We start from the raw sequence: 27342 nt of genomic DNA on the forward strand, positions 1-27342 counted from the left end.
CAGAGATAGCAGAGGTTCATAAGTATCAACAAGTTATAACAGTGCAGTAAATGACCCCACACAAGAGTGCTAGGCCAAAGACAGATAAAATGCAGGTTTTGAGAAAAAAACGATTTTAAAATAAGTGCAAACAGGAAATTCAGTAAACAGCTCTAGGTTGCACTCTAAATACAGTTACTAATGCAGAAATCAAGTTTAACAAGCCAGAAAATGCTCAAAATAGACGGCTATGCAGAAAAACTTAGCAAATAAACAGAGGAAAAATACTTAAAATCTCAAAAGTGGCTCCTTTCTTCTCTCAGCGTTTTCTCCTCTTGGTGGGTGCTTCACGCAGCAATAAGATAAACCCACATGCCAAATGCCTGAATCATGTCAAAACCATCTAGGTAGCTGGCTGTAATGATGCAGGGTGAAGCCTTCAGCTAAACCTGCGTGAAGCTCATCTTCCATAAACCCCTACATGAACAGACATCAGTGCTCTGTTAGATAACATATGTGCTACAGCACACACACAACCCTCACTGCACATGTCCCTTGAGGCTAATCAACTACTTGTATCAAGCCTTTGTAAGGTCCAAGTGTCACTTCTATCCCAACACCATCCTCCACCTTAAAGGGTATCAGAGGTAGTATTTGGTCACTTGAAATTTCATCCAGTCATCTCTACTGGTAGTTTGGATCCTTTTTAAACCTGGATCACAGACGGCCAACATGGTCAAATGCACTGGTGATTTCACTTTCAAAACAGCAATGTTTTAGATGGCAACTTGCCACAAGCACTATTTGGGCAATGCCATAGTACCCGATAGTGCAACAGAGATAATCTGTGATTCAGAGATATGATTATGCCACAATGAGCAACATCCCATTACAGGCTCATTATCATGTCTTTAAATTTAACATTTTGTTGTTAGACTTAACCAAACTATTGTTCCCGCAACCAGACTATGCAATGCAGTTGCACAGGCAGCTTCAAACACTCACACACACATACTGGCACCCATGCACACTCACATACACATACACAACAAAAGAACTGCATACACACAAGAAAGTACAGTTGTGTACACCTACCATAAATGTAGATGTTTGAGTGTCTTCACTGTTGCAGTCATGTCTGTAGGGTTCTCCCCTGCCGGCAGGCAGCCCCAGGTCGGCCAGAATCCCAAAGTCTGGGTCTGGCATCGGCTGTTCAACCATGCTCCCTGACGTCAGAGCACCAGGAGTACAAAGCTGACAGCCGACGCCATCTTCTCCAGTTTTTCTTGCCCCAGATGTCAGGAGTCCCAAAATGAAAAAGGTCCCATAACCTTTGCAAATACACCTCAGAAGAAAGGTGAAAAAAAGAAATACACAAAAGTAAAAATAAAGGGGGGCAGGAGGGAGGGAAACCCAGACTGCAACAGTGAAGACACTCGAACATCTACATTTATGGTAGGTGTACACAACTGTACTATATTCATCGTGTTTCACTGTTGCAGTCATGACTGTAGGGTAGAATCCCAAAGCTGAAAGAAAGGGAGGTGGTCATAAAGAGGAAGGGGCGGCTAAAAGGCCCTGCAAGACTGCAGAGGCAAAGCCTGCCCTAGACTTAGAATAGAGAGGTAGATTATAGTGCTTAGAAAATGTATGCACTGAACTCCAAGTTGCAGCTTCCAAAATATCCTTGGTAGGAACTCCCCAGAGAAAGGCCGCAGAAGTGGCAGCAGCTCTGGTGGAATGAGTCCGTATACTCCCTGGGATTTGCTTTCCATGGTGAGAATAACAAAATCTGATTCCATGAGCAATCCATTTAGAAATGGTCTGTTTTGAAATGGCTTTACCTTGGGAACTGGAAGCATAAGAAACAAACAATTGCTCTGATTTTCTGATGTCCTTAGTTCTGTTCAGGTAAAAATGTAGCTGTCTGTGTACATCCAAGGAATGTAAGATCCTTTCCCCTTTATTTTGAGGAGTGTGAAAAAAGGTTGGCAAGTGTATAGTCTGATTTAAAGCCACTTTGGAAACCACCTTAGGCATAAAGGTAGGATTAGTCCTCAAAGATACCCTGTCTTGATGAAAAATAATATAAGGTTCCACAGCCATTAGAGCTTGTAACTCTGAAACCCTCCTGGCAGAGGTTAGGGCTAACAGGATGGCTGTCTTCCAAGATAAAAACTTGACGTCAGAAGAAGCAGCAGGCTCAAACGGAGGCAAGGTTAGTTTTTCCAAAACATAGTTGAGATCCCAAGCAGGAATAGGAGGAGATCTAGGAGGTCTTAAGTTCTTATCTCCTCTGAGAAACTGCCGCATGAGCTGGTGGGAAAAGATGGAAGGGTCTGTATTATAATGAGCAGAAATAGCAGAGGCATGTATTTTAATGGAAGAGAAAGAGAGACCCTTATGTAAGAGATCTGTCAAGTAAAGTAAAATTAAAGTAATGTTGGGAAGAAGGGGATCAGAATCCTGAGCCTGCATCCAGGAACAAAATCTTTTCCATTTTCCTGCATAAGATTTTCTAGTGCTAGGACGTCTGGCTTCTAATATGACATCCATAACCTGCTTGGGCAGTAAAGAAGAAATTAAAGGCCATGGATTAACCAGGCCGCCAGACTGAGAGTTCTGACATGAGAGTGTAGAACCTGACCCTGATGTTGAGACAGAAGGTTCGGAACTGAGGTAAAACTCGAGGGGGCTCCAGGCATAGGTTTTTTAGAGTTGGATACCAAAACTGCTGAGGCCAATTTGGAGCCAGCAAGATGATCATCTTGGGCTTGTCCTGTTTTATCTTCAATAAAACCCGTGGAAGAAGAGGGAGAGGCGGAAAGGCATAACCCGAGAGGTTCCTCCAACTGAATGACAGGGCGTCCACTCTCCAAGCTTTTGGGTGGAAAATCCTGGTGCAAAAAGTCTGTAGCTGATGATTGAGATGGGATGCAAAGAGGTCTATGTGAGGACATCCCCAGACTGCTGTTATCATCTTGAATATTTTGGTGTCCAGCATCCACTCGTGTGGATCTGAAAGATGTCTGCTCAAACTGTCTGCCAGAAGGTTTTGTTTCCCTGGTAGAAACTGAGCCTGAAGGTCCAGATTGCAAGATAGAGCTGTGTCCCATAGATCCATGGCTAGTCTGCAAAGGGGGTAGGAATGAGATCCCCCTTGCTTGTTTATGTACCACATAACTGTGGTGTTGTCTGTCCGTATTAACAGTTGTCCTGGTTGTAAAAGATTCCTGAAGGCCAATAGAGCTTTCTGAACGGCTAACATTTCCTTTAAATTGATATGCAGGTGCTTCTGATCCTTTGTCCAAAGGCCCTGCAAGCATAATCCGAGGTGTCCGTAGTTAGAATCTGAGAGGCAGGAGGCAGACGGAAGGGCTTCCCTTTGTTTAGAGCACATGCCCTAGACCACCAAAGAAATTCCTTTTGAAGGCAAGGAAGAATGGAGATCAGTATGTCTAAACTGTGGCAATGCTGAGACCATACACTTTTTAGGTACCACTGTATTTTACTCATGTGTAGTCTTGCATATGGCACGAGAAGGATGCAGGAGGCCATGTAACCCAAAGCCTGCAGGAATTTCCTTGTAGATAGATGAGTTAAGGTTGCCAAAGTTCTGAATGTTGAAGCCAGCTGTAACTGTTTTTCGGATGTCAGAAATGCCATCTGGGTTGTGGTGTTTAGAAGAGCACCCAGAAAAGTTATCTGTTGCGATGGTGTCAAAATTGACTTTTTTATGTTTACAGAGAATCCCAGGAACTTGAGGAGGTTCTGTACAAATTCTAGATGCTGGAGTAAGACATCCTACATCCTTGCTGTCTGCCTGAATGAGACAATCGTCCAGATAAGGGTAAATTTGAATTCCCTTTAGTCTGCAGTAGGCAACTACTGGAGCCAGGCATTTGGTGAAGACCCTGGGCGCAGTACACAATCCAAAGGGCAGCACAGAGAATTGAAAGTGCCTCAATCCGGCTTTGAACCTGAAGTATTTTCTGCGATCCTGCCTGATGGGAATGTGTAAATATGCCTCCTTTAAATCCAAAGTTACCATCCATGCATTCTTGGACAGCATTGGAAGTAGCTGCTGCAGAGTAAGCATCTTGAATTTTGGAACCTCTAGAAAGGTGTTCAAGACCGACAGATCCAAAATGGGTCTCCATGAGTTTTGCTTCCTTGGGACTAGAAAGAGCCTTGAATAAAACCCTTTTCCCATCTCTGAAAGAGGAACCAGTTCTATGGCATTCATAGCCAAAAGTTTTTCCACCTGGTTTAAGGCCTCCGTCCATTGATGTTTTGGAAGGTCTGGCCACCCGCTTGGCCTTGGCAAGGTATGAAAATGGAATTTGTAACCTCTTAAAACCACATCTAAAACCCATTTGTCTTGGGTTATTTGAGTCCAATTTTGATAGAAAAGAGAGAGTTTTCCTCCGAGAGGGGCTTCCAGGGAAGAAGTTCCTGTAGTCCCACAGAGGGAGTCATTGAGTTTGTTTCCTTTGAGATTGTGATCTGTCTTCTCCTCCCCTAGGGGTGGAAGCAGTCCACTGTCTTGATCTATAAGCAGCTTGTGATTGAGGCCTCCCTCTGGAACGTCTGTATCTACCCCTCTGAGGCCTGTCTGAAGTGGGAAAGGACCAATTTTTAGAAGGCCAATTCCTGCTAAACCTAGGAGGCTGTACTTGTAAGAAATCTTTAACTGTTTGCATTGATTTCGCCTTATCCTCCATCTTTTTAATCACCTCTTCAGCTTTTGATCCAAACAAAACATTAGGCTGAACAGGAGCATCCAATAATTTTGCCTTTACCTGTTCAGGCAAATTTTGTTCCTTTAGCCATGCATGCCTCCTAATGACTGTGCCAGAGGCCGCAGCCCTACAAGAAGCCTCCAAGGCATCAAATCCACAGTGTAAACTATGCTTCCCAACTTGTTCAGTGGCATGTAATAAGTCATGTAATTCCTTATCCTCTGCACAGGCAGAAATGGAAGTAAGCTTTTGTTTTAAGACAGACAATAGAAATTGCTGGTATTTAAACATATGAAACTGGCAGTTTAAAGCCCTAATGGACAAAGTGGCAGAAGTGTACACCTTTTTGCCCCATCTATCTAAGGATCGAGAATCCTTTTCAGTAGGGGTAGGATTTTTGGCAGAAGCGGCTTTAGCTCCCTTAGGGCCCTGAGAAATGGTTTCAGGGTCAGCAGAAGGGTTCTTGTATAAAAACTGATGGGAATCAGGGACCCTGTAATATCTATCAGGCTTCACAGGAGCAGGAGGAAAAGAGCCAGGGGTTAAGTTAGCCTCCGAAAAGGCATCATCCACAATATCCAAAATAGGAGGAATAGCCAGGGGTCTATGTTGGGGAAGAAGAAGAAATTCCCTCAGCCTTTTCTTGGATTCCGAATACTCCTGTCCTTCCCAGTGGAAATGTTCCCTCATTTCATGCAACGTTTCCCCAAAAGAGAAATCCTCAGGGGGAGAAGCTGAAGGAATGGATTCTTCAGCATCAGAATCCTCATAAGGAGGGAAAGAATATTCCTGTTCAGAAGAAGAAACTGAAGAAACAGAAGCCTGATCAGAGGAATCATAAGAAACATCCTGCCTTGGCCTTTTGTCTGGAGGGGGATGAGAACCCCTAATCATAGTGAGTAAATCCTCCGCCATCTTGAGTAACTGTTTCTGTGATTTGGGAGCTGGTTCAAAAGAAGCCTGTGTAGAAGTCTTTGATTTTGAAGGAGTCTTTGCCTTTGTCTTTGCCTTTATTAGTAGCTGAGTAGGCCTGAAAACCCCTTCGGAAGCCGGTACCTGCACAGCGGCTCCGGACCCATCCGAAGGAGCATTGTCCGAAGGTCCTGCAACAGAAATATTTAAAGGTCTGGTTGGCTCCTCATGAGAGTCCGTTTCGGCCGTTGATTCTGAAATGGCCGACGACAGGGGCTGCAAAAGCGCCTCACTGACGACGGCCGAACCTGAAGCTGGCTCCGCTTGTGCGCTATCATCAGATATGGACCTCGGAGGCCTGTCTTTATCCTTGTGACGTTTATGAACTCCGGTAGCCGGGATCGTATCCAACGACATTTTGTAGTTAAAGCGCCTACCGACGTAATGAAAAGCAAAATCGTACCTTCGCTTAATTGTACGTTGATTGAATATAGCACAAAACTGACAACTAGCTACGTCGTGGTCAGGGCCCAAGCAAGGAATACAGTAAGAATGAAAATCCTTATGAGGTATTTGCTTCCCACATGAAATACAATTATTAACTTTTTCTGACATCGGGGTGGAGCAAGAAAAAAAGTTTCCCCAACGGGGTACTTAGCTTTGAGTGGAGAAGAAAGTCTTCGGACCAAAATATATCAGTAAAATTCGTCAGGAGTCCGCCGACCGGCAAATGCGAACTGCTATCACCGCATGGCAAGAAAGACTGGAGAAGATGGCGTCGGCTGTCAGCTTTGTACTCCTGGCGCTCTGACTTCAGGGAGCATGGTTGAACAGTCGACGCCGGACCCAGACTTTGGGATTCTAGCCGACCTGGGGCTGCCTGCCGGCAGGGGAGAACCCTACAGTCATGACTGCAACAGTGAAACACGATGAACATCACACACACACCACATACAAGCGTACACAGAAGCATTTGCGCACACACAAACACACACACATGTACACACACACACACACACACACACACACACACACACACACACACACACACACAACACACACACACACAGCTACAATCATATCCCTATAGGCATGCACACAGCTTTACACTACTTAACCAGGGCAGTGTTAACAGTCCCATTCTTACCACAAAAGTGAATGGGTATAGGCTGTCAAAAGATAGGGGACACTGTTATCACTTTAGTGTTCAAATATCATGGTAGAACTATTCTTTGACTTGCTCCACCATGCTAATCTGATGCTGTCAAAATTTCTAGGGATGAACATATCGCTAATTTGCATTTGCTGCACCCCCCCCCCCCAGACTGCCACATTTGACTGCTGTAGCACTACAGGTCAATACCTTTGCACCACTGCAGAGGTACAGAAGTCCTTGAATCCTTAAGGCATAACACATTGTGAATACCTGTGCAGGAGAGGTTGGCACAGTGCATAACTTATGCCTTTCTGAATCCTAGGGCTGATATGTGCAACTGACTATTTTTTGACTATTCGCTAAATGGTTTTCACACGTGAACAGTCTGATAAGCAAGTTCATAGGTTCATAGATAGGTACTAGGCTATTGGCCCTAGGGCCTAAATAAGCCTAGCCAAACGGTACCCTGGCTTTTGCCATCCAAGAAAATTATTTTCCTGTGCCCCTGTCAAGCAGAGCCACAGAAGTGATCCCTGGGGTGAATTTCCTATCTCTCATCCAATCATCAAGATTTTTCTTGAAGAGTGCTAATGAGGAGCTTTGTTTGATATAGATAGGTAGTTTGTTCCAGAGTATGGGAAGTCTCTGGGACAGGAATCTATCCCTCCAGCATGTTCTGTTTATTGTGGTGACAAGGTTTAGGTCCCTAGAGAGTGTAGCTTGAAGAGATTGGGATTTCTTTAAGGGTCCAACAGCTCTGGGTGTGGCATAGCTTTGTATGTTAGGCAGAGTTCGCCTCTGAGTTTCAGCATTATATCAACCAAAGCTCAATCTGCTGCCCTTCAACAAGAGTGTCATCATAACAAGTCATAACAAGTCAGTGCTGACATCCTGGAATAAAAAAGCATAACTTAAACCATGCACTCCATCAGCCGACCAACTACCAGCCGAATATCTGCAACTAGCATTTTGAAACATATATTTTGTGAAAACAGAATAAAATATTTTTTTCCTGCACCCCTTTTATTTCTGAACTTTTGTTCTTCTGGAATAACAGATCCGGTGGCAGAGAGTGCAGTTTCCAGCTGCAAAGCAGCCCAGCTATCTTGGCTTATGTGAAGTGATTTGCACTGTAAGCTGCAATGATTGCAAAAAAACAAGAACAACATATTCACAAATGCAAAATATAACAAGTGAATTACATTTTATATTCAAAAAGCTACAGCTATTTCACAATACTTCAGAGACCTATCAAATGGTAGAGTCTAAAAACTATGCAGTGTATTGTAACTAACAGTTTTAGGAAGCATAAAGTATGTCAGTGCATTTTAAAGGATGTAAAAGCAAAATGCTATCCTAACCTGTTTGCGTGCTTGGTTGAGACCCTGAAGACGTTGCAGCAGCTCACGTTTATAGTTCTTGGCTGCTTCAATGCTCTCCTTCGCCTCTTGTAGCAGTAACTCTGCCTCAATTTCCATTCCTCTGTTCTCTCCCTGCAGAAAGAAAATATATTATTGCCTGGTTCTCTCTCATATTTGGTACATCTCCAAATAAAAAAAGAGGAATGTGCAGAGATGGAGAAATAAAATACCCAGACATATTAATAACACTTAAATGCCCATTTAATGCATTATAATTACACAGTTGCTTCACTGTAACGTGAACGTCTTTTAAAATACTCAAACTTTTAATAATGTATGAGTTACTGCTTACCTCTCCTATGAAACTAATTTCTGTTCTGTAAAGCTTCAGATTTTAAGACATGTTCATCTGGAAATCCAGAGAGTACATTTAATTTATATGTCATGTTTCTTGCAGATTACATATCACGCATAAATTTAAACATTAATAATGAAACATTAACACCATGAAGCCAGCATTAGAAAAAAAATATTTGCCAGAATATATTCTTAAGTAGGCAGACATAAAGATACTTATTTGTTTCAGACATTGTGTTAATGTTCTCGTTAGAATTAACTTCACATGTCAAGAGAAGTGAAACTTAATGTACTAATTTCACCCCATAACATTTCCTCTCCAAATGCTCTACAAAATAAAGCTCTGCACCATGCCACCAGGAGTCTTCAAACACTCCAACAACAGCTCCCTGATCCAATTTTACTGCATGCCTTTCAATTCGCTTTCATTGGTAACTGGTATAAATAGAGTGAAAATGTCCTATAATCAAACTGGTACACATATACAGTAACAATGTCCTGAATTCATACAATGAAGAGAACTCACATGATACAATCCCAACACGCAGAATTAGCATGGAGAAAGCAGTACAGGTCACAAGAACCTGTTTCTTCTGCATCACAGCATCTTGCCTACTGGAGAGGTGATATGACATTAAATATCATGTTTGTGCACACAGGCAGCCTCCCACACCCTGACATACTCATGCAATATTAAAAGCAATAAATACATTTCAAAAGTGGTGCGTGCCAGTATGGCACTGGATTGTGCAAACATGCTTGCTCAAGTCTCTGAGCTCTAGCTGGATATCAGGGTTTAACTGGTCTTTTTTCTTCCTTTTTTCAAATGCAATGGTTGTTCCATACTGGAGATAAAATCTCCTTTCACTCCTAGAGAAAAGTAGGGAATGAGATGAAATCCCTGGATGTATTATTATACAAATACCAGGAGTCCATTTGCTTACTCAATTCTCACTGAGCTGCTCAGGCCTGGGTCTTCAGTTTCACAAAAATCTCAGAGGAAGACAGACCAGAAGCTGTATAAGGTGTAAAGTAAAACAGGAACTCTTTCTGTGACTGCTCAAGAGCTGGCATTTCTAGTGCAAAAATCACAGAAGGTGGCCCCCCCCTAAATCTTATTATTTTGACTTCCAATGCTGACTTTAAAATTCCTAGATGGCTTATCCCCATCATTCCTTCTCTCAAGTCTATGAACCATGTTGTCTCCCTAAAACCCTCTGCTAGCAGGTCTCCCTATGGGCAGACGTCACCACATGTGGGATGCATCAGTCCCCCATATGCAGGTTAAGCAGGGATGCGAGGCACAAGGGCACCAGGAAAGGAACAGGGATCGAGCAAGACGCAGTCATACTGGAGCTCAAAGGGTTTTTCTGTTGTCCAAACTTCTCTCCCTGGCACGCTGATGCCATTATCGTTTGTCTGGTCGGGGAATAGGGAGTGGCTTGAGGGTGTGCTTCCACCAGGAACCCACTGGGTGGTTACATCTCCTTTAACCTCCTGCCTACCAGCTGGCTGTCATCCTCTCTGAACTTTGGCCTTTGTCACAGCTCGCAGAAATGTCCAGCCTACTCCTTATCTCCCCAAGATAGGCAGCCTATCCTCTCTGGCTCAACATCAAATGCCCAAACCACTAATCAAATGTGAATTGCCTGGGCTAGTAGCTTCACATCTCTATGCCACTGATAAGATAGATTCACTAAAGTGGAATTCTAGGCAAATTTAATAAAGGATGGTTTGTATTTGTGTACGATGACACAGTATATCAAAAATGATAAACACAACAAAATTCAGTACCCAAAAGGACTACAGAAAATTTTATTAAAACACCTCACGTTTTAATCTAATTAGGTATGGAATAATTATTTAAACACAGCAATTATGTGTTTAAGAAAGGTTTATAAAAGGTTTGATTTTCTGTGTGATTTTAACTCCACTGAAGGCATTTTTGCCAAGATGCTACAGGTGTTTTAATAAATTTTTCTATAGTCCTTTCAGGTACTGGATTTTGTCACATTTATTTATTACATCAAAAATAAGTTTGTTCTGGAAACATACACTTTGTTCAAGTGAGCTAGATGGGTTCACTGACTCTCTTTTTTTTAACAAAAAGAACTCCTGTGCAGCAAGTCTTTTCCATTGACTAGAAGAGTTACTATCATTATTTTATTTTATTTTTATTTTACATTTGTTGACCGGGCTAGTCTGGCTGGATACATGTCCATTTTCAGCAGAGGCCCGAGGAGAAAAGCTCCACTATATACTGGTACATTACATAAAAGACATCACTGTAAGATACAACTTATAAGGTCAAGGAAGTATTTGAACGTAGGATATTAACAATACAGAAGCATTTTTACAGAAATGTACAATTCTTAAATTACAGCATTTTTACAGAAATGTAAAATTCTTAAAATACTAAAATACTGTGCAGATTCCTAATCCCATATTATTAGCAAAAGCAGGAGTAGTAATTTTGAAAAGAAAGAAAGAGGTAACACACACAAAGGTCTATACAATATAAGTAGTATTAACAGTTATGATAATACATTTGTGCCAGGGCACAAGTTTTAAGAAATAGATTTGCACAGCAGGGAGCAGTGTGTAGGTTTAAGTGAGAGGGTAGATGACAGGTTGCAGCAGTCTATTGAGTAAAGAAGAGACGTTATAGGAAAAGTAATATCTAAGTGGATATTAGGTGAGCTACAGAGGAGGAGTGATACAAGTAGTAGAGACAAGTAGAGAAGTAATGGAGAGAGCTGTAAAGAGAGTTGGGTACTGAAGTCAGTCAGGATTAGAGCAAGGGCATAGCCAGCTGGATTTGAAATGGTTCCTTAATTGTTTCTTGAAAAGTTTTGATGAGCCTAGGGAGGTCAGTTCTATGGGAAGTTTATTCCAGTATGAGCCAACAACATTTGTAAACAAGGAGTCACCAGCTTTATTGTGTGATTTGAGAGTAGTGACTAGCAGTTTGTTTGCTGAGCGGAGGGAAGTAAGATTCCTGTAAGGGGTGACAAGGTTATTAAGTATTGGTGTACTATTAGGGTAATGGAGAATTTTATAGGTGATAACTAACTGATGGAGGAGAATAAGATTTTGAAGTTCAAGCCAGTTGAGTTTTTTGAGATTAACACAATGATGGGTACAAAATGGGGAACCTGTGGCAAATCTGGCAATGCTATGGTAGGCTGTGGCAAGTTTCTGAAGGTTTGATTTTGAAAGGTTGATAAAGGATGGGGAGGCATACAGTAATGTAGAGATGAGATGAGTTTGGGCTAGAGACACCCTGCTAGTCAGTGTAAGAAAGGGCTTAAGTCTATAGAGGGCACCTATCTTTTTATTAACAGCTTTGATGGTTAAGTCAATGTGGCAATCAAAGTTTAGTTGATTATCTATTGTAAAGCCTAGTAGTTTAGTGGAATAATCAGGTGTAATGATAGTGCCATTGTCAGACACAATAGAGAAGGAGAAGGGGGCAGACTTAAGGGTAGGTGAGAAAAGTAATAATTTGTTTTTTTTTGGGATTGAGGAGGAGACAGATATGTTGGAACCATTTTTCTGCTGCTGTAAAGACTTTTTGGGTGGAAGAATGGAGTTCAGCTGGAGATACAGCAGAACAGATGAGAGCTGAATCATCTGCATACTGAATACATGTGGTTGTTGGGAGTGAAATAGATAGGTTATTTATAAATATGGAGAAAAGAAGGGGACCTAGGATGGATCCTTGAGGGACACCGATAGTGACTGGGAGCTGAGAGGATAGATGGCTGGCCCAAAGCACAGCTTGTTTTTTATCTTTCAGGTAAGAGTCAAACCAGTGCAATGCCATAGAGTCAAGTGAGAGAGATTAAAAAGTTTCTAGCAGAAGTTGATGGTTCACCATATCAAAGGCTTTAGAGAGGTCGAGAAATAAAGCAGAGGAGAAAAGGTTGTTATTGCGATTTTTGTTGATATTGTCTGTGAAGGAGAGAAGAGCAGTGGAAGTGCTATGGAAAGGTCTAAAGCCATGTTGGGAGTCTGCTAGTAGGCTATTATGTAAGAGATAATTTAAAAGTTGTTGGTGTATACAACGTTCCATAATTTTAGATAGTGGTGACAGAAGGGCTATGAGACAGAAATTAGTAAGTTCATTAGTGTTTCCTCCTTTATGCAGAGGAATGATGTGGGAGACCTTCCAGAGGGAAGGAATAGTAGATTCGGTTATTGTTCTGTTAATTAAGATGGAGACTGGGTATGCTAGTTCTGCTGCTGCTAGTTGCAGAAATTCGGCTGGTAGTTGGTCGGCTGATGGAGTGCATGGTTTAAGTTTTGAGAGTAATTTACGTATATAGGTAGTGGAGACTATTAAATTTTAGTGTGGGGGTATTTATTTGAGGAGAGGTCTTTTGAAGGGAGGTGGGGGGAGCCATAGTGTTTGCTAGAGAGGTGACTGTTTCAGAGAAGAAGTTGTTGAATGTATTGGCACTTATGTCGGGAGGGGTCTGAGCTAGGTTAGTTGGAGTAGGTGTTTTGGTATTCCCTAGATGGAGCAGTTTGTTGATTCCTGACCAGAATTTTTTGGGGTTAAGATTTTGATTTTGTTGATATTGAAGGTAATAATTTTTTTTTATCAAGATATGTGAGTTTTTTTGTCGTATTTCTAAGGTGTTTGAAGTTTTGATGGTCAGTTGGGTTTTTTGTAGTTCTCCATTTTGACCATAGTTTGTTCCTTAATGGCATGGTTTGCTTGGTTTCTTTCGAAAGCCAAGGGGCTGCTTTGGATCCTATTCTAATTAAGCGAGGGGGGGGGGTGTGACGGTCAAGAATATGGAGAAATGTGTTGTTGAAAAGGGTAACAGCTTCATCTAGGGGGTGGTGTTTTAGAGCTGACCAGTTGTACTCTTTGAGTTCATTACGGAAAGAAGGAAGGTTAAAGTTTTTTTTGTTACGTATAGTACGATAGCTAGCCTGTTTGAGATTGTTATTTTTTTGTTTAGTGATGTAGGTGAGGAGATGGTCGCTGATCTTGTCTGGGAGTGTTCCACTTTTATACAAGAGGTGATTATTGTTGACTAATATCCAGTCCAGGATGGCTTGTTTATTGGTAGTTTTGTTAATTCTAGTTGGGGAGTTTATGGTTTGTTGAAAATTGAAGAGGTTGAGGTGATAGGTGGGTTTTGGTGTTATGCAGGAGTTCCAATCAATATTAAAGTCTATTTAAATATTAAATCATCATTTAAAAGGGTTTACACTTCACAGATACTTACTTGACAAACAGTCCAGGAGACCACTGAGGATTCTAGCCCAGCTTCCCAACTGCCCCAAAGCACTGTCTAATTAAGTGACTTGCTCAGAGTCACAGAGTAGGCAAACAATGAATGACAGAATCACACCGTGGCCTACATAAAGCAGCTTGTTAACAGCTTATAGTTTTAATCCTTTGTGCTTATTACCAGATTGTGACATGTTGTTCTGTTGTTCCATTCAGCAATAAGAAGATGACATCCTTTATGTTTCTTGACTTAACTTTCTTCTTTTTTTTTAGGCTGGACTTGCACTGGCACACAACACCAGGCAAAAAGATGTACAACTCTTGATACTAATAAGAGTTAAGTGTACATCTTACAGTATTTGTGAGTTAATACCAGCACAATTAAAAATGTCTTATGAAGGAAAACACATTTTAACTCTAAAGTTAAGAAATGTTTACAGAAAGTAGATGTTAAGGTGTTTAAAGTAACTGAAGGCATACAAACTTGATTACTTTGACAGCCTATAGAAGCATCTATTTGCCAGTCTACTTGTTTGAAGCTACCAGTGGAAAGGATTATGTGCAATTACATGCGACTTCTGGGAGTTGTATTTTGCATTGTCTGAAACAGTATTGTCTAAAATCTTGTAATTGTTGTATTTTCTCAGAGAAATTAGCAAGACAGTAGCATATTCATGTTTTAGTGTTAGATTTTTTAAAAATTGTATACTTTCCCCCTCAATTTACTGACCATCAAGCCTCTCCCTATTGGATGTCTACTCAGTCCCTAGTGATGGGACATCCCTAGATATACTGGTGCAAAAGCTGTCCGGGGGCCATCATACAGGTAGACATCTGATTATTTCTGCCCTTGTTAGCATCCTGTCTATGAGTGATTTATTTATTTTTACTGTGAATGGCCTAACCCCTTCCTCTGTTGAAGATGTGAGCACTTGTCTCACTGCAAGGACTGCCTATATCTTTTTCTCTTCACATGCACGCTCCTTCACATGTGTCAATAATGTCTACCATTACCCGCTTTGGTAGTCATGCCCATGCCCTGTACTGTTTTCCCTATACCCTCACACATCCCAGTTCCCTGATGGAAGCTGTATTGTATCAGCAGAGCAGTGGTATAAGCCAGCTGGGACCATTATCCCTCCTCCCTTGATGCACATGTCCACTCCCCCTGCCCACACCTTCAAGCTCAGAAGCACCTAACCAAACTCAGGTCTCCTGGGACACAGTCAGGATTTTAGCCCTTTACACCACTAGTGCAAGCTATGTTGGAATGCTTTTGACTATAGAAATTTGTGAATCACAAATGAGAACATTACTTGTTCTTCTTTCCTTTTACTTGCACTTCTTTGTTGACTGGGCTAGTCTCACTAGTCCAATGACCTCTTTTCGGACAGACCTGAGGTGATAATTATACTGATTTAGGGAAATTTGGCCAGGGTACTGGGGAACTAACCCGACTCTTTTCAATAAGTGTTGTGAGACCTTTTACATCTATGTGAGATACCAACAAATCAGGCAAATGGGGCCTATGTGTAACGTCTCATCTGAAGGATGGCACACTCAGGAAGCACAGCATCTCTCCTTATTCTGCCCTGCACTATCAGTATTGAAAATGAATCCATCTACCTGGTGTGGGAACAGAACCCACAGCCTTCAGCACCACAGGCAAGTGTGTTATGTATGGAGATACTGAGACAAATGTTAGCCAAACTGCTGTTTTTAATTGATTAAGTACCTTGTTAATGATTACGCACATGTGGGTGTGTGTTGGTGCTTACTTGTTGTAACATGATGATTATGAAAAATATCTATGTGCTTTAATATATGTACTCTGAATGCATAGTGCAGTATGCAGCATGGCAATATTCTCGCAGTATTAAGCTAGGTAACAATAGTTTAACTGATAGCCAGGGTTGATAAAACTTGCCTGAAAGCAGCAGGTAGGAAACTTGTCCATCACTAAGAAGATCATCTAAAGGAATAATCTGGAAGCACAGAATGGCAGCCCAGCTGGGCTAACCTGGTGACTGTACCTGAGAAAGGACTTATTTACACAGCTGAAGCTAGGCTTGGAAATGTTCTGCAGTGTTACACTTTCTTTTTCCAAACAGCATGCATCTTGGAAGGGTTAGTAGTTTGAACACTGATATGAGAAATAAGGTACCACTTGCTTTACTGGAATCTGTAAAACCAAGTGGGCTAACATTTTGGTTTGATGGAGTACTGAATAAAACTTTGCTTTACACAGTCTTGCCTCCAGTGTCTTTTATAAAACAGTGGTGTGGGAGTTATACTGGTGGTGTGTCCATGGACAGTTGGTCAGAGACTTGCCAAATTTTAGATCCTTGCAATACCTCTGTTATCAACTGAAGACTATATTTTGGGCTACAAATTCCCATTAGAACTGTGACTGTTGTGTTCCTGGTATGGTTACGGGGTGTCTGCAACCACTAATGAATTATTGGGGAAAACAGCAGAACTGCAGGAAATTATAAGCAAAATGTGCTCCAACTACAACAAGAAACTAATTCTGGTGGCCAACACAACCTCCAGCCCTGAGACTGCCCATCTCTGAAGAAGTTATCCAGGAAATATGACCTAAAACCTTACCTAGTAATATTTGAGGGTTATACCACTGCAAAGAACTGAAGACGAGCAGACTGGGCAAAAATCATGTCATTTCAGCTGACAAAAGAGGCACTGAAAGCATACAAGGACATGCAAGAAACCAAATGCAGGAACCATGACAGCTTAAAAAAGAATTTCTATTCAGTGCTGATATGAATTTCATAACTGAACTTTTAATGTAGCTAAAGCTGTATGTGCACAAGCATGTGACATAAAGCACCTACTCCTTCTAAAGCTCTGGGGCTACATATTTTTGGCATCCACTTCTCTGACATCAATGCCAATATAAAGGGCCTCTGGCTGACCAAATTTGCAGACAACTGCAAATTAGGAGAAGTCACAGAATCCCTCACTGACACTAATGTTCTCCAAGAAGAGCTGACACAGACAAATAAAGTACAGCTGTGTACCTACCATAAATGTAGATGTTTGAGTTTATTCACTGTTGCAGTCATTACAATTGAGTTATCCTGCTGGCAAGCTACCCACAGTCGGCCCGAGTTCCAAAGTCTAGGTCCGGCGTCGGTTGCTGTCACCTCCTCCCTCACGTCAATGCGCCAGGGGTATATAAGATGTAGTCAACGCCATTTTCTTCAGTTTTTCTTGCCCCAGATGTCAGGTGCCCCTAAAATGGTAGGCTAAATTATGCCAATAAGCATGCATACAGAAAAATCAACTTTTCCTTCATCTACAAGCAAATACACCACATAGGTTGTATAGAATAAAGAAGTACAGATAAGTCCCAGCAAGGAAAAGGGGGATGGTGGGAGGGTAACCTGCACTGCAACAGTGAATACACTCAAACATCTACATTTATGGTAGGTACACAACTGTACTATGTTCATCGTGTTTCACTGTTGCAGTCATTACAACTGGGTTGAATCCCAAAGCTAAGGTTGGGAGGCTGGTGCTAAATAGGATTAGGAGAGGCTATCAGGCCCTGCAGAACTGCAGTGGCAAAGCCTGCCCTGGATTTAGAGTAGAGAGGTAAGTGACAGTGCTTTGTAAAAGTATGCACTGAACTCCAAGTTGCAGCCTCTAAGATGTCTTTGGTTGGTACTCCTCTGAGGAAGGCTGCTGAAGTGGCTGCTTCTCTGGTTGAATGTGGCCTAATGCCCTTAGGCACTGATTTGCAATGCTGTGAATAGCAGAAACGAATGCAGTGGCCTATTCACTTTGAAATAGTCTGTTTTGAGATAGGCTTTCCTTGTGATCCTGCAGCATATGCCACTAGAAGTTGTTCAGTCTTTCTGAAAGCTTTGGTTCTGTCCAAGTAGAAGCGTAGCTGCCTGTGAATATCCAAAGAATGCAGAAGTCTCTCACCCTTATTCTGTGGGTTTGGGTAAAAGGTAGGCAAATGACTTGTTTGGTTAAGTGCCACACTAGACACTACCTAAGGCATAAACGTACGGTTTGTCCTCAGAGAAACCCTATCAGGATGGAAAATAATAAAAGGTTCCACAGCCATGAGTGCCTGTAACTCTGAGACTCGTATAGCGAAGGTTATTGCTAGGAGCAAAGCTGTTTTCCAGGATAAGAATCAGCTGCAGAGGCTGGCTCAAATGGAGGCAGTGTGAGTTTTTCCAAGACATAGTTGAGGTCCCATGCAGGCATTGGTGCTCTCCTTGGAGGTCTTATGTTTTTGGCCCCTCTGAGGTACTGACTTAGTAATGGATGAGAAAAATAGGTGGTTCTGTATGGTAATGAGCTGAAATAGCAGAGGCATGAATTTTAATTGATGAAAAGGAAAGGCCTTTATCCAGCATCTCAGTTAAGTATTGCAAAATCTGAGGAATATTTGGAACAATCGTGTCAATACCTTGTGCCTGGTTCCAAGCACAGAATCTCTTCCATTTTTCTGCATAAGATTTTCTGGTGCTAGGCCTCCTGGCCTCCAAGATAACATCCATCACTGCTTTAGAGAGAGGTGTGTCTTGAATGGCTACATTATCCGCCATGCTGCCAGGTTTAATGTCCTGAGCTGGCTGTGCAGTATCTGACTGTCTTCTTGGGTCAGTAAGTGAGGAATTTGAGGTAATGCCCAAGCTGGGCATTGAGACAAGCTCTTTAGGACTGGGTACCAGTGCTGGCGGGGCCAGTCTGGGGCAATCAGTATCATTTTTGGCTTCTCTTGTCTGACCTTGAGGAGTACCTTGGGGAGGAGAGGCAGAGGAGGAAAGGCATATACTGTTAGGTTTTTCCAGCTGAAAGATAGAGCATCCACTTTCCATGCTTGCTTGTGATAAGTCCTTGTGCAGAATCTCTGTAGTTGGCAGTTGTGAGGGGAGGCAAATAGGTCTATGTCCGGGCATCCCCAGTTCTTTGTTATCATGCTGAAGACTTGTGGATCCAATTTCCACTCGTGGGGATCCATTAGGTTTCTGCTTAGTTCATCTGCCAGAGTATTTATCCTTCCTGGCAGGAATTGTGCTTGCAGATGTACTTGGTAAGTCAATGCTGTGTCCCACAAGTTCATGGCTAGTCTGCAGAGGGGGTAGGAATGTGTGCCCCCCTGCTTGTTTATGTACCACATGACTGTAGTATTGTCTGTCTTTATCAGTAGTTGTTCTGGATGAAGTAGATCCTTGAAGGCTGTCAGGGCATTCTGAACAGCTAGCATCTCTTTTTGATTGATATGTAGATGCATTTGACTTGCGAACCATGTGCCCTGAATACATCTTCCTGCCATATGGGCCCCCCAGGCATAATCTGATGCATCTGTTGTAAATGTCTGCCTGGCTGTGGGTAAGATGAATGGCTGTCCCGTGTTGAGGTGACAGGCTTTTGCCCACCATCGAAACTCCTGTTGCAGGCAGGGAATGAGGGTAATTATTGTTTCCAGGCTGTGGCACTTTTTAGATACCATTGTAGTTTCCTCATATGCAGTCTTGCATATAGAATTAGCAGAATGCAGGATGCCATGAAGCCCAAAGCCTGCAGAATTTTTCTTGCAGATAACTGGGTCTTTGTTGCCAACATTTTGAAATAAGTAGTCAGTTGTCTGTGTTTGTCTGGCGTGAGATAAGTCATCTGGGCAGTTGTATTTAAGCTTGCACCCAGGAATATTATCTCTTGAGAGGGTATGAGTTTTGATTTTGTTTCGTTTACTGTGTACCTTAGACCTGTTAGTAACCTTTTTACAAATGCCAGATGCTGTAGCAAAGTGTCCTTGTTCTCGGCTTGAATAAGGCAGTCGTCCAAGGAAGGATATATTTGTATTCCTCTTTGTCTGCAAAATGCAATTACTGGTGCCAGGCATTTTGTGAAGACCCTGGGTGCAGAAGATAAGCCAAAGGGCAGTGCAGAGAATTGGTAGTGCACTGAGCCAGCTATAAATCTGAGGTATCTTCTGCATGATTGTCTGATTGGGACATGCAGGTATGCCTCTTTTAGATCTAAAATCACAAGCCAAGCCTTCTTGCCCAGCATGGGCAGAAGATGCTGCAGAGTTAACATTCTGAATTTTGGAATATCCAGGTATGTGTTTAGGATAGACAGGTCCAGTATTGGTCTCCAGGCTTTGTCCTTTCTGGGTACCAAGAATAGCCTTGAGTAAATTCTTAGTCCCTGCTCTTGCTGTGGTACTTGCTGAATGGCTCTCATGTCCATGAGGGATAAAACTTGTTTTTACGCCTCTGCCCATTGATTGCGTGGCAGGTCTGGCATACCGTTTGGCCTTGGCAGGGTGGGAAAGTGGAACCTGTAGCCTTGAGAAACGATATTTAAGACCCATTTGTCCTGGGTGATCGTGTGCCAATTTTGTGAAAAAAGTGCTAGTTTTTCCCCCAAAGGAGCTGCCAGAAGATAAGTGCTTGGTGCTGGCAGGGGAAAGTCATTAAGACTGTTTCCAGTATGGCGGTGATTTTTCCTCTCCACTTTTGGAGGTAGAAGCACCCCATTGTTTAGGCCTGTATGAGCCTTAGGGCTGTGATCTGCCTCTGGGGCGTCTGTATCTGCCTCTTTGTTGCCTGTCTGACACTGGAAAGGACCAATTCTTTGTAGGCCAGTTCCTGCTAAATCTGGGAGGCTGTACCTGTAAGAAATCCTTCACTCTTTGCATAGATTTAGCTTTGTCCTCAATTTTCTTCAACACCTCTTCTGCTTTAACACCAAACAAGGTATCATGTTGTAATGGAGCATCTAATAGTTTTGCTTTAACATGATCAGGCAGATTCTGTTCTTTTAACCAAGCATGCCTCCTAATGACAGAACCTGTAACTGCGGCCCTGCAGGAGGCCTCTAGAGAATCAAAACCACATTGCAAAGTATGCTTTCCAACTTGTTCAGCTGCATGCAATAAATCCTGCATTTCTTTGTTTTCTGCACATTCTGAATTTGTCAACATTTTCTGTTTAAGCAGTGACATAAGATATTGCTGATATTTAAGCATATGAAACTGACAATTTAAAGCTCTTACAGCCAAGGTAAGCAGAAGTATAAATCTTTTTCCCCAATCTGTCCAGGGCCTTTGAATCCCTATCAGAGGGGATAGGGTTTTTTGCAGTGGAAGCCTTGACCCCCTTGGGACCCTGAGAAATAGTTTCTGGGTCAGCAGCAGGGTTTTTGTAAAGAAATTTATGTGATTCCGTAACCCTGTAGTATCTGTCTGGCTTAATAGGAGCTGGTGGTAAAGAGTCAGGAGATAGACCGGACTCTGAAAATACATCATCTACAATGTCTAAAACAGGAGGAATAGCAAGGGGCCTTTGCTAAGGTAATAAAAGAAAGTCTCTGAGCCTTTTCTTGGGTTCTGAGTAATCTTGGCTCTCCCAGTGGAAATGCTCCCTCATAGTATGCAAGGTCTCCCCAAAAGAATAATCCTCAGGAGGAGAGGCTGAAGGGATAGATTCTTCAGCATCAGAATCCTCATAGGGAGGAAGGGAATATTCCTGTTCAGAAGAGGAATCAGAGGAAATGGAAACCTGATCTGAAGATTCATATTCTATCTCTTGCCTAGGTCTCTTATCAGGAGGGGGATGGAAACCCCTGATCAAAGTAATTAGGTCTTCGGCCATTTTGAGCATCTGTTTTTTAGGCATGGAGGCCTGTTCAGGAGAATGCTGTACTTGTTTCTTTGTCTTTAGAGCTGCTTTAGTCTTTGCCTTTGTAGCTGAAGTTGACTTTATATATAACTGTGTAGGTCGGAAAACACCCTCAGAAGCCGATGCCTGCTCAGCAGCTTCGGACCCATCTGAGGGAATAGTTTCCGAGTGTCCAATACCTTGAGTTTCCAGCGGCCTATTCTGCTCCACGTGGGAGTCGGAAGTGGCCTGTGGCTCTGAGGTAGTGGGCGTCAGGGGCTGCGAAAGCACCTCACGGAGAACCGGCGAACAAGCGACAGGCCTAGCGGAAGCCTCGTCGTCATTTTTGGACCTCGGATGCCTGTCCTTTTCTTTTTCTTTGCGCTTTTTATAAACTCCGGTAGTCAGCTGTTCCGATGGCATTATATAATTGAATCTTCTGAAAAAGTAATGAAATGCAAAATCGTACCGACGCTTAATACTGCATTGGTTAAATCTAGCACAAAACTGACAACTAGCAAAGTCGTGGTCAGGGCCTAGGCAAGGAATACAGTAAGAATGAAAATCCTTATGAGGTATTTGCTTCCCACAAGAAATACAATTATTAACTTTTCCTGACATCGGTCTGGAGCAAGAAAAAAGTTTCCCCAAAGGGGTACTTAGTTTTAATGAAGATTTCGGATTGGAAATTAGAATATGAAAATATCAGGAGTCGGCCGACCGGCACTTGCGAACTGCTTTTGCTTCGGGGACCACGCGGCAAGATAGACAGAAAAAAATGGCATTGGCTGCATCTTATATACCCCTGGCACACTGACGTCAGGGAGGAGGCGACAGCAATCGACGCCGGACCTAGACTTTGGAACTCGGGCCGACTGCGGGTAGCCTGCCAGCAGGATAACCCAATTGTAATGACTGCAACAGTGAAACACGATGAACATCTGGTGTCAGAGCCATGGACTAAACCTAAATGCCAAGAAATACATAACAGTATCCTTCAGGAAGTCAGTCACCCCTGGTAATTATGATATTGGCAACACACCCCTAAGAGTTGACCCAGTAGTCACAGACTTGGGAACATATGTAGACAGTAACCTAGCCTTTGACCATCACGCATCTATGTTAGTGAGGAAATCATTCTATGTTGTGCAACATATAAACAAAGATATGGCATCTAGGTCCAAAGAGGTCATTGTTCCAGTGCATTTGGCACTCATCAGACCTATCTTTGAGTACAATGCCCCCTTTGGTACATATCTAACCAGGCACATCCAGCAACTGGAACATCCGAAGAGGTTCCTCACTAAACAAACTAAGGGTGTAAATAACATGTCCTGTGCAGACTGCCTCAAAGCCCTATCCCTATATTCTGACTCCTACAGGCTGTTGAAGGGAGATCTATGCCTGGCATACAATGCATCTTTGGACCTCATTCTGATATACCTCCTTCACATCTACAAAGAGCACTAGAATTACCTGTTCTAAAGACAAAAAACATTGCCTGTGATATAAAATAGGACCTGCTGGTGAGACGTGTAAGTATGCCAGAGACTACCCCTTCTCTGGACAGAATCCACATCCATGTAAAGCAGTGTTCCTCCTTAACCCAATTCAAGTGTAACTTGGACAACTGGATGGGGAAATGGAAATTCATCCCCTGGTTTGGGACCTATCTCTCTAACGGTGGTCTACTTTGGAAGCTCGGAGTTTCAAAGCTTCAAACTTCATATGGTTGAGACCATAAGATTGAAGTTTTGAAACTTTGAACATTTTAAATGGAGATCACCATACAGCGCGGAACAGGAAATTTACCGTTTTCTTCACTGTAGTGCAGTCTTGGCGTTAGTATATTTAATTAATGGGGGTGTGGGGGTGATAAATGTAAAAAAAAATTGTTTTTATTTTTTACTGAAGTTTCGAACTTTCAGAACTTCGATGTTATGGTCTCGGCCATATGAAGTTCAAAGTTTTGAAAGTTTGAACTTCCAACTCCAAAGTAGATCCTGCTAATGGACACAGGTAGCCTGTTAGTGGTTCATATCCTAGGCTTCTGCTTGTAAATGCTTTATCTTCCAAGCCCTTCTTACACTACCAAGGATACCAGAACTTGTCTAAAATTTGGGATGCATGGCTAGGCTTAAAAAGGCCTCAGCGATTGTTAGTCTAGTACATATCTATTAACCTATATTTTAAACCTATATATTGAATGTGATAGCAATACCACAACAAAAATGTTAGACATTTTAGCAGTAGACACATTTAGAATAGCACTGTCTGGTAAAATAAGAAAATGGATGCTGCAATGTGATATAAAAACTCTAATTAGGTAGAAACTTTAGTAGAACACTTACTAGTTAATGACACAATATTTAAAAAGAAATGTCTGCTTATTAGTTTAACTCTGTAGTGGGAGCTAGTTTGGAAGCGTGTGGCCATAGCTCCCCAAAATAATGATGGTAGCCCCTCTTACATTGGGGAGTGACATGTGGAATAACGGAACGTAGGTGGCTTTCGAGATAATGCAAGTGCTCACTTCTCCTCTGGGGGTTAGGTGCATATTAGTTTCCTAAACTAAAACTGTTATTGCTGGGATGCTGGTGAGAGCACAAAGCACCACTGTTGTTGTCTGGATGACAACCCTTTAGAGGCTTGATGATCAACAGGAGCTGGGGCAAAAATGACATAGTTAAAAAAGCAGCAAGTAATGTGTTAATTTGTTACAAATGTGGGGGAAGGCTCACACTGAAAATGTTGTGCTGCTAACACTAGAATGAATGATTCTGACAGAAATGGGAACACCGAAATGCATACTTTAACTAAGGTTGTTCCAACATCTAGGATAACTGAGTGAGCATATGTCACTATGTTACAACCTAGATAGTAAAATCTGCTGTATTTTTATAAGTATGGGAGATTCAAGCCTTGCTAGATTCTGGAAGCAAAATTTCCCTTCTGAACATACCCCTGATGTGAAGGCATAAGATTACTAGTGCCAAAACCTTACAGGACACTAGTAATCAAGTTAGCCCATAGCCTATGTTAGGTCATTACCTCATCTGAGAATGGACAAAACAACAGCAAGGGTATTAGCCAGATTTCACTGGCCTAGCACAATAAATAAGATACAGAGCTTCTGTGCTTCCTCTCCAGAGCATCAGAAAACTGTACCTCACCCAGGCTATAAAAGCCCTTTAATCTCAATGCCTATAATAGAAGTGTCCTTTGAAAATGCTGCTATGGACATCTTAGGGTCATTAGTAAAATCCAGCAAGGGGTATCAGTACAATCTAGTAATGATGGACTATACTTTCATATTTCCTGAAGCAGTGTCACTATGCAAGGCAAATGCTAATACTATTGCCATATAGCTGGCACTGTTACTCTCTAGAGTTTGTAACCCTAGGGAGACACTTACCATCCAATGTCCTTTATATCAAGGGAACTGCATCAGTTATGTCAATGCTTTAACGTCAAGCAGTTGAAGATAACAGTCTACCAAAAATAGCTGATGGAGTAGTAAGAAGTTTTCTTTTTTGTTGTACATTTTTTTCTTAACTCCCCTGGACTTCCTCCAGAACTGGATTGGGACCAGGGAAGAGACTGATGCAGTCAGGTATAGTTTCATAATGCTGCCATTTTCCCCATTAACCTATACACCTGCACATGTCCAACAATGTTCCAAGGATGGATCATGCAATGGGAGTCAGTGCTGATTCACCCCCCTCACTTCCTGATGGAGCTGATGTCTGCAGGATGCCACGTCCACCACTGGCTGCACTCTGCAGTATCTTCCTCAGCCTCTACCAGGGAGACTGAACTGCTTTGTGTGCCCTGGACATAAGCCCTGCCCTTCCATCACCCTAAGATGGGTTTGCCCTTCCTTCCTTCCCTACCAGTGCCTCAGATGCCCAAACTGCTAATCAAGACCTGGTCACATGGACCTTAGACAGGACTTTCTCCCTCTACACCACAACACTGGTGTAGAAAGGGTTGATTAATTACAGACATCCATGCTGAGAAAAGCTGTGGTTGCAGATGTTAAAAACTGAAATCACCTGTTACATTTCTTACTGTTTGAAATCACAGAGGCGTAAGAAGCTTCACCTTTTTTACTCCATTTGAACATCTTTATGGCAGGCATCCAAGAGATGTTTGACATTGCTAAGGAAACTTGGAAAAAGCACCATTTAAAAATATGATAGATTACTAGGTTAATTTGCAGGCTAGATTAAAGCTGCTAATGCTTTTAGTAAGGCAGTACTTGTAAACGGTAAATGCAACAGTGAGTTTGTAATAAAAATATCAGAGAATTTAATACATAAGTTCATCTACTACCGACCACCATGATAAACAAATTTCTGGCCAAATGGCAATCAAAAGTTAGATGATAGAAATAATAAATACAGTTAACTATAAGGTGGTCAACAGCCAAGAAAGAAAAACAAAGCAAATTTATCGTGTTAATTTGTTGAAACCACAATAAGAAGTATATAATTCTGCAGAGAGCTTACAAACAGATGTTTATACAATAGAGACCAGAGAGTCCCTACCTAAAGTGCAAATAGTGGAATCTTTCTTAAACGTATGAAAGCAGAACATGAGGGAATTTTAATAAATAATTAGGCCCCGGGCCTTCGCTGAAAATGGACATGTATCCAGTCAGACTCTCCCAGTCAACAAATGTAAAATAATTAAACAAATAAATAAATAGTGTTCTCAGAAATGTCTGGGAGAGATCAGCTAAAATTAGCATAATACAGACACAACCTGTAGATTTTTCTGGGCTTCCTTAGAAATGTCTGGGAGAGCTAAACTAAATGAGCATAATACAGACACAACCCGTAGATTTTTCTTGGCCTCCTAAACTAAGTGGCAACTATGTCAAAACAATGGCGCCTGAAGAACTACCAAGGTTTATTTCTGGTTTAACTAAAACAGTATCCTTGTTAAGGAAGAGTTGATCAGGTGTTCTATCTTCAGCAACAGCAGAAGACACCATTTCCGAGGACATTTTGCCATTTATGGATAGCAGCATTACAAGGGTGACTGAGCACTCTCTAAAGCTCCCTTACCAGTATCTGTAGTCACTGAGACACAAGAATGGTATGCTTATAGTACAGTAGTATTTATTTTTTACTGTTAACAAGTGACTGTCAAATACTTCAACTTCCAAGGCAATATTAAATTAGTAGTGCATTCTGAAACTCTAGTCTGCTCTCCTTAGAGAATAAAACTTCTTCCCCTGCAGTTAAAAAACAATTCTTCCCCTAATGTTGCTAACAGATGTGCTTAAGTAACTGGGAATGGTAACTAGCAACAAAACACATAAAGCATCCTCCACTGGGCTTCTAATATGTTGCAAAAATTAGAATCTCTCAGCAAAAATTCTGACTTTCTTTAGGAAGTCACAAACTATAAACAAATAACATGATGATAGCTCAATTTCATCAGGTATTGAAATGGTGAAGGTTGATATTTCACAGCATAACACATGATGTAAACTGTTTTATCAGCTATTCAAATGCTGTAGATGGATATTATACAGCATTAGAAAGAAGTAATGCAAGTTTAGTCTTAGTAATGTCTACCTGAATTGCATTCTCATACACTTAATTTACACTTGGTTGGGCTGGTAGAACATTGGGACAACACACAGAAGCTAGACTGGTCAGATTTTTACAGTTTACCTTCATAACAGCGAAACACAGTGGTGCGATTGCTCATATGAGCGAATCGTAACCATGAAACTTAAAGCAGCGACAGTTGTACATGTTCGAAAATCCGATTAGCTGATTTTCGAAAATCGATGTCGAAAAAATAATTAGATAAAGTGTAATGCAGGGGCAAGTCCCTCTGCACCCCCCACCCCCCTACTTTATTATTCTAACTCTGAGATCGCACTACATTGGGGAAAGGAACCATTTCCCGATCCCCACTA

General features: G+C 41.9%; 1 protein-coding gene across 1 annotated transcript in view; it reads right to left on the minus strand.

The window, feature by feature from the left end:
- Positions 1-27342, minus strand: part of CRLF3 (cytokine receptor like factor 3) — a 746924-nt gene that overhangs the window by 448369 nt on the left and 271213 nt on the right. The window contains exon 2 of the mRNA XM_044068040.1: positions 8151-8282. Coding sequence (XP_043923975.1) covers positions 8151-8267 — 117 coding nt within the window. The 5' untranslated portion in view covers positions 8268-8282. The remainder of the gene's footprint in view (positions 1-8150; positions 8283-27342) is intronic.

This window comes from Protopterus annectens, chromosome 4.part0 (assembly GCF_019279795.1).
Source record: "Protopterus annectens isolate FY-2018-M chromosome 4.part0, PAN1.0, whole genome shotgun sequence".
In the NCBI taxonomy this organism is placed as follows: Eukaryota; Metazoa; Chordata; order Ceratodontiformes; family Protopteridae; genus Protopterus; species Protopterus annectens.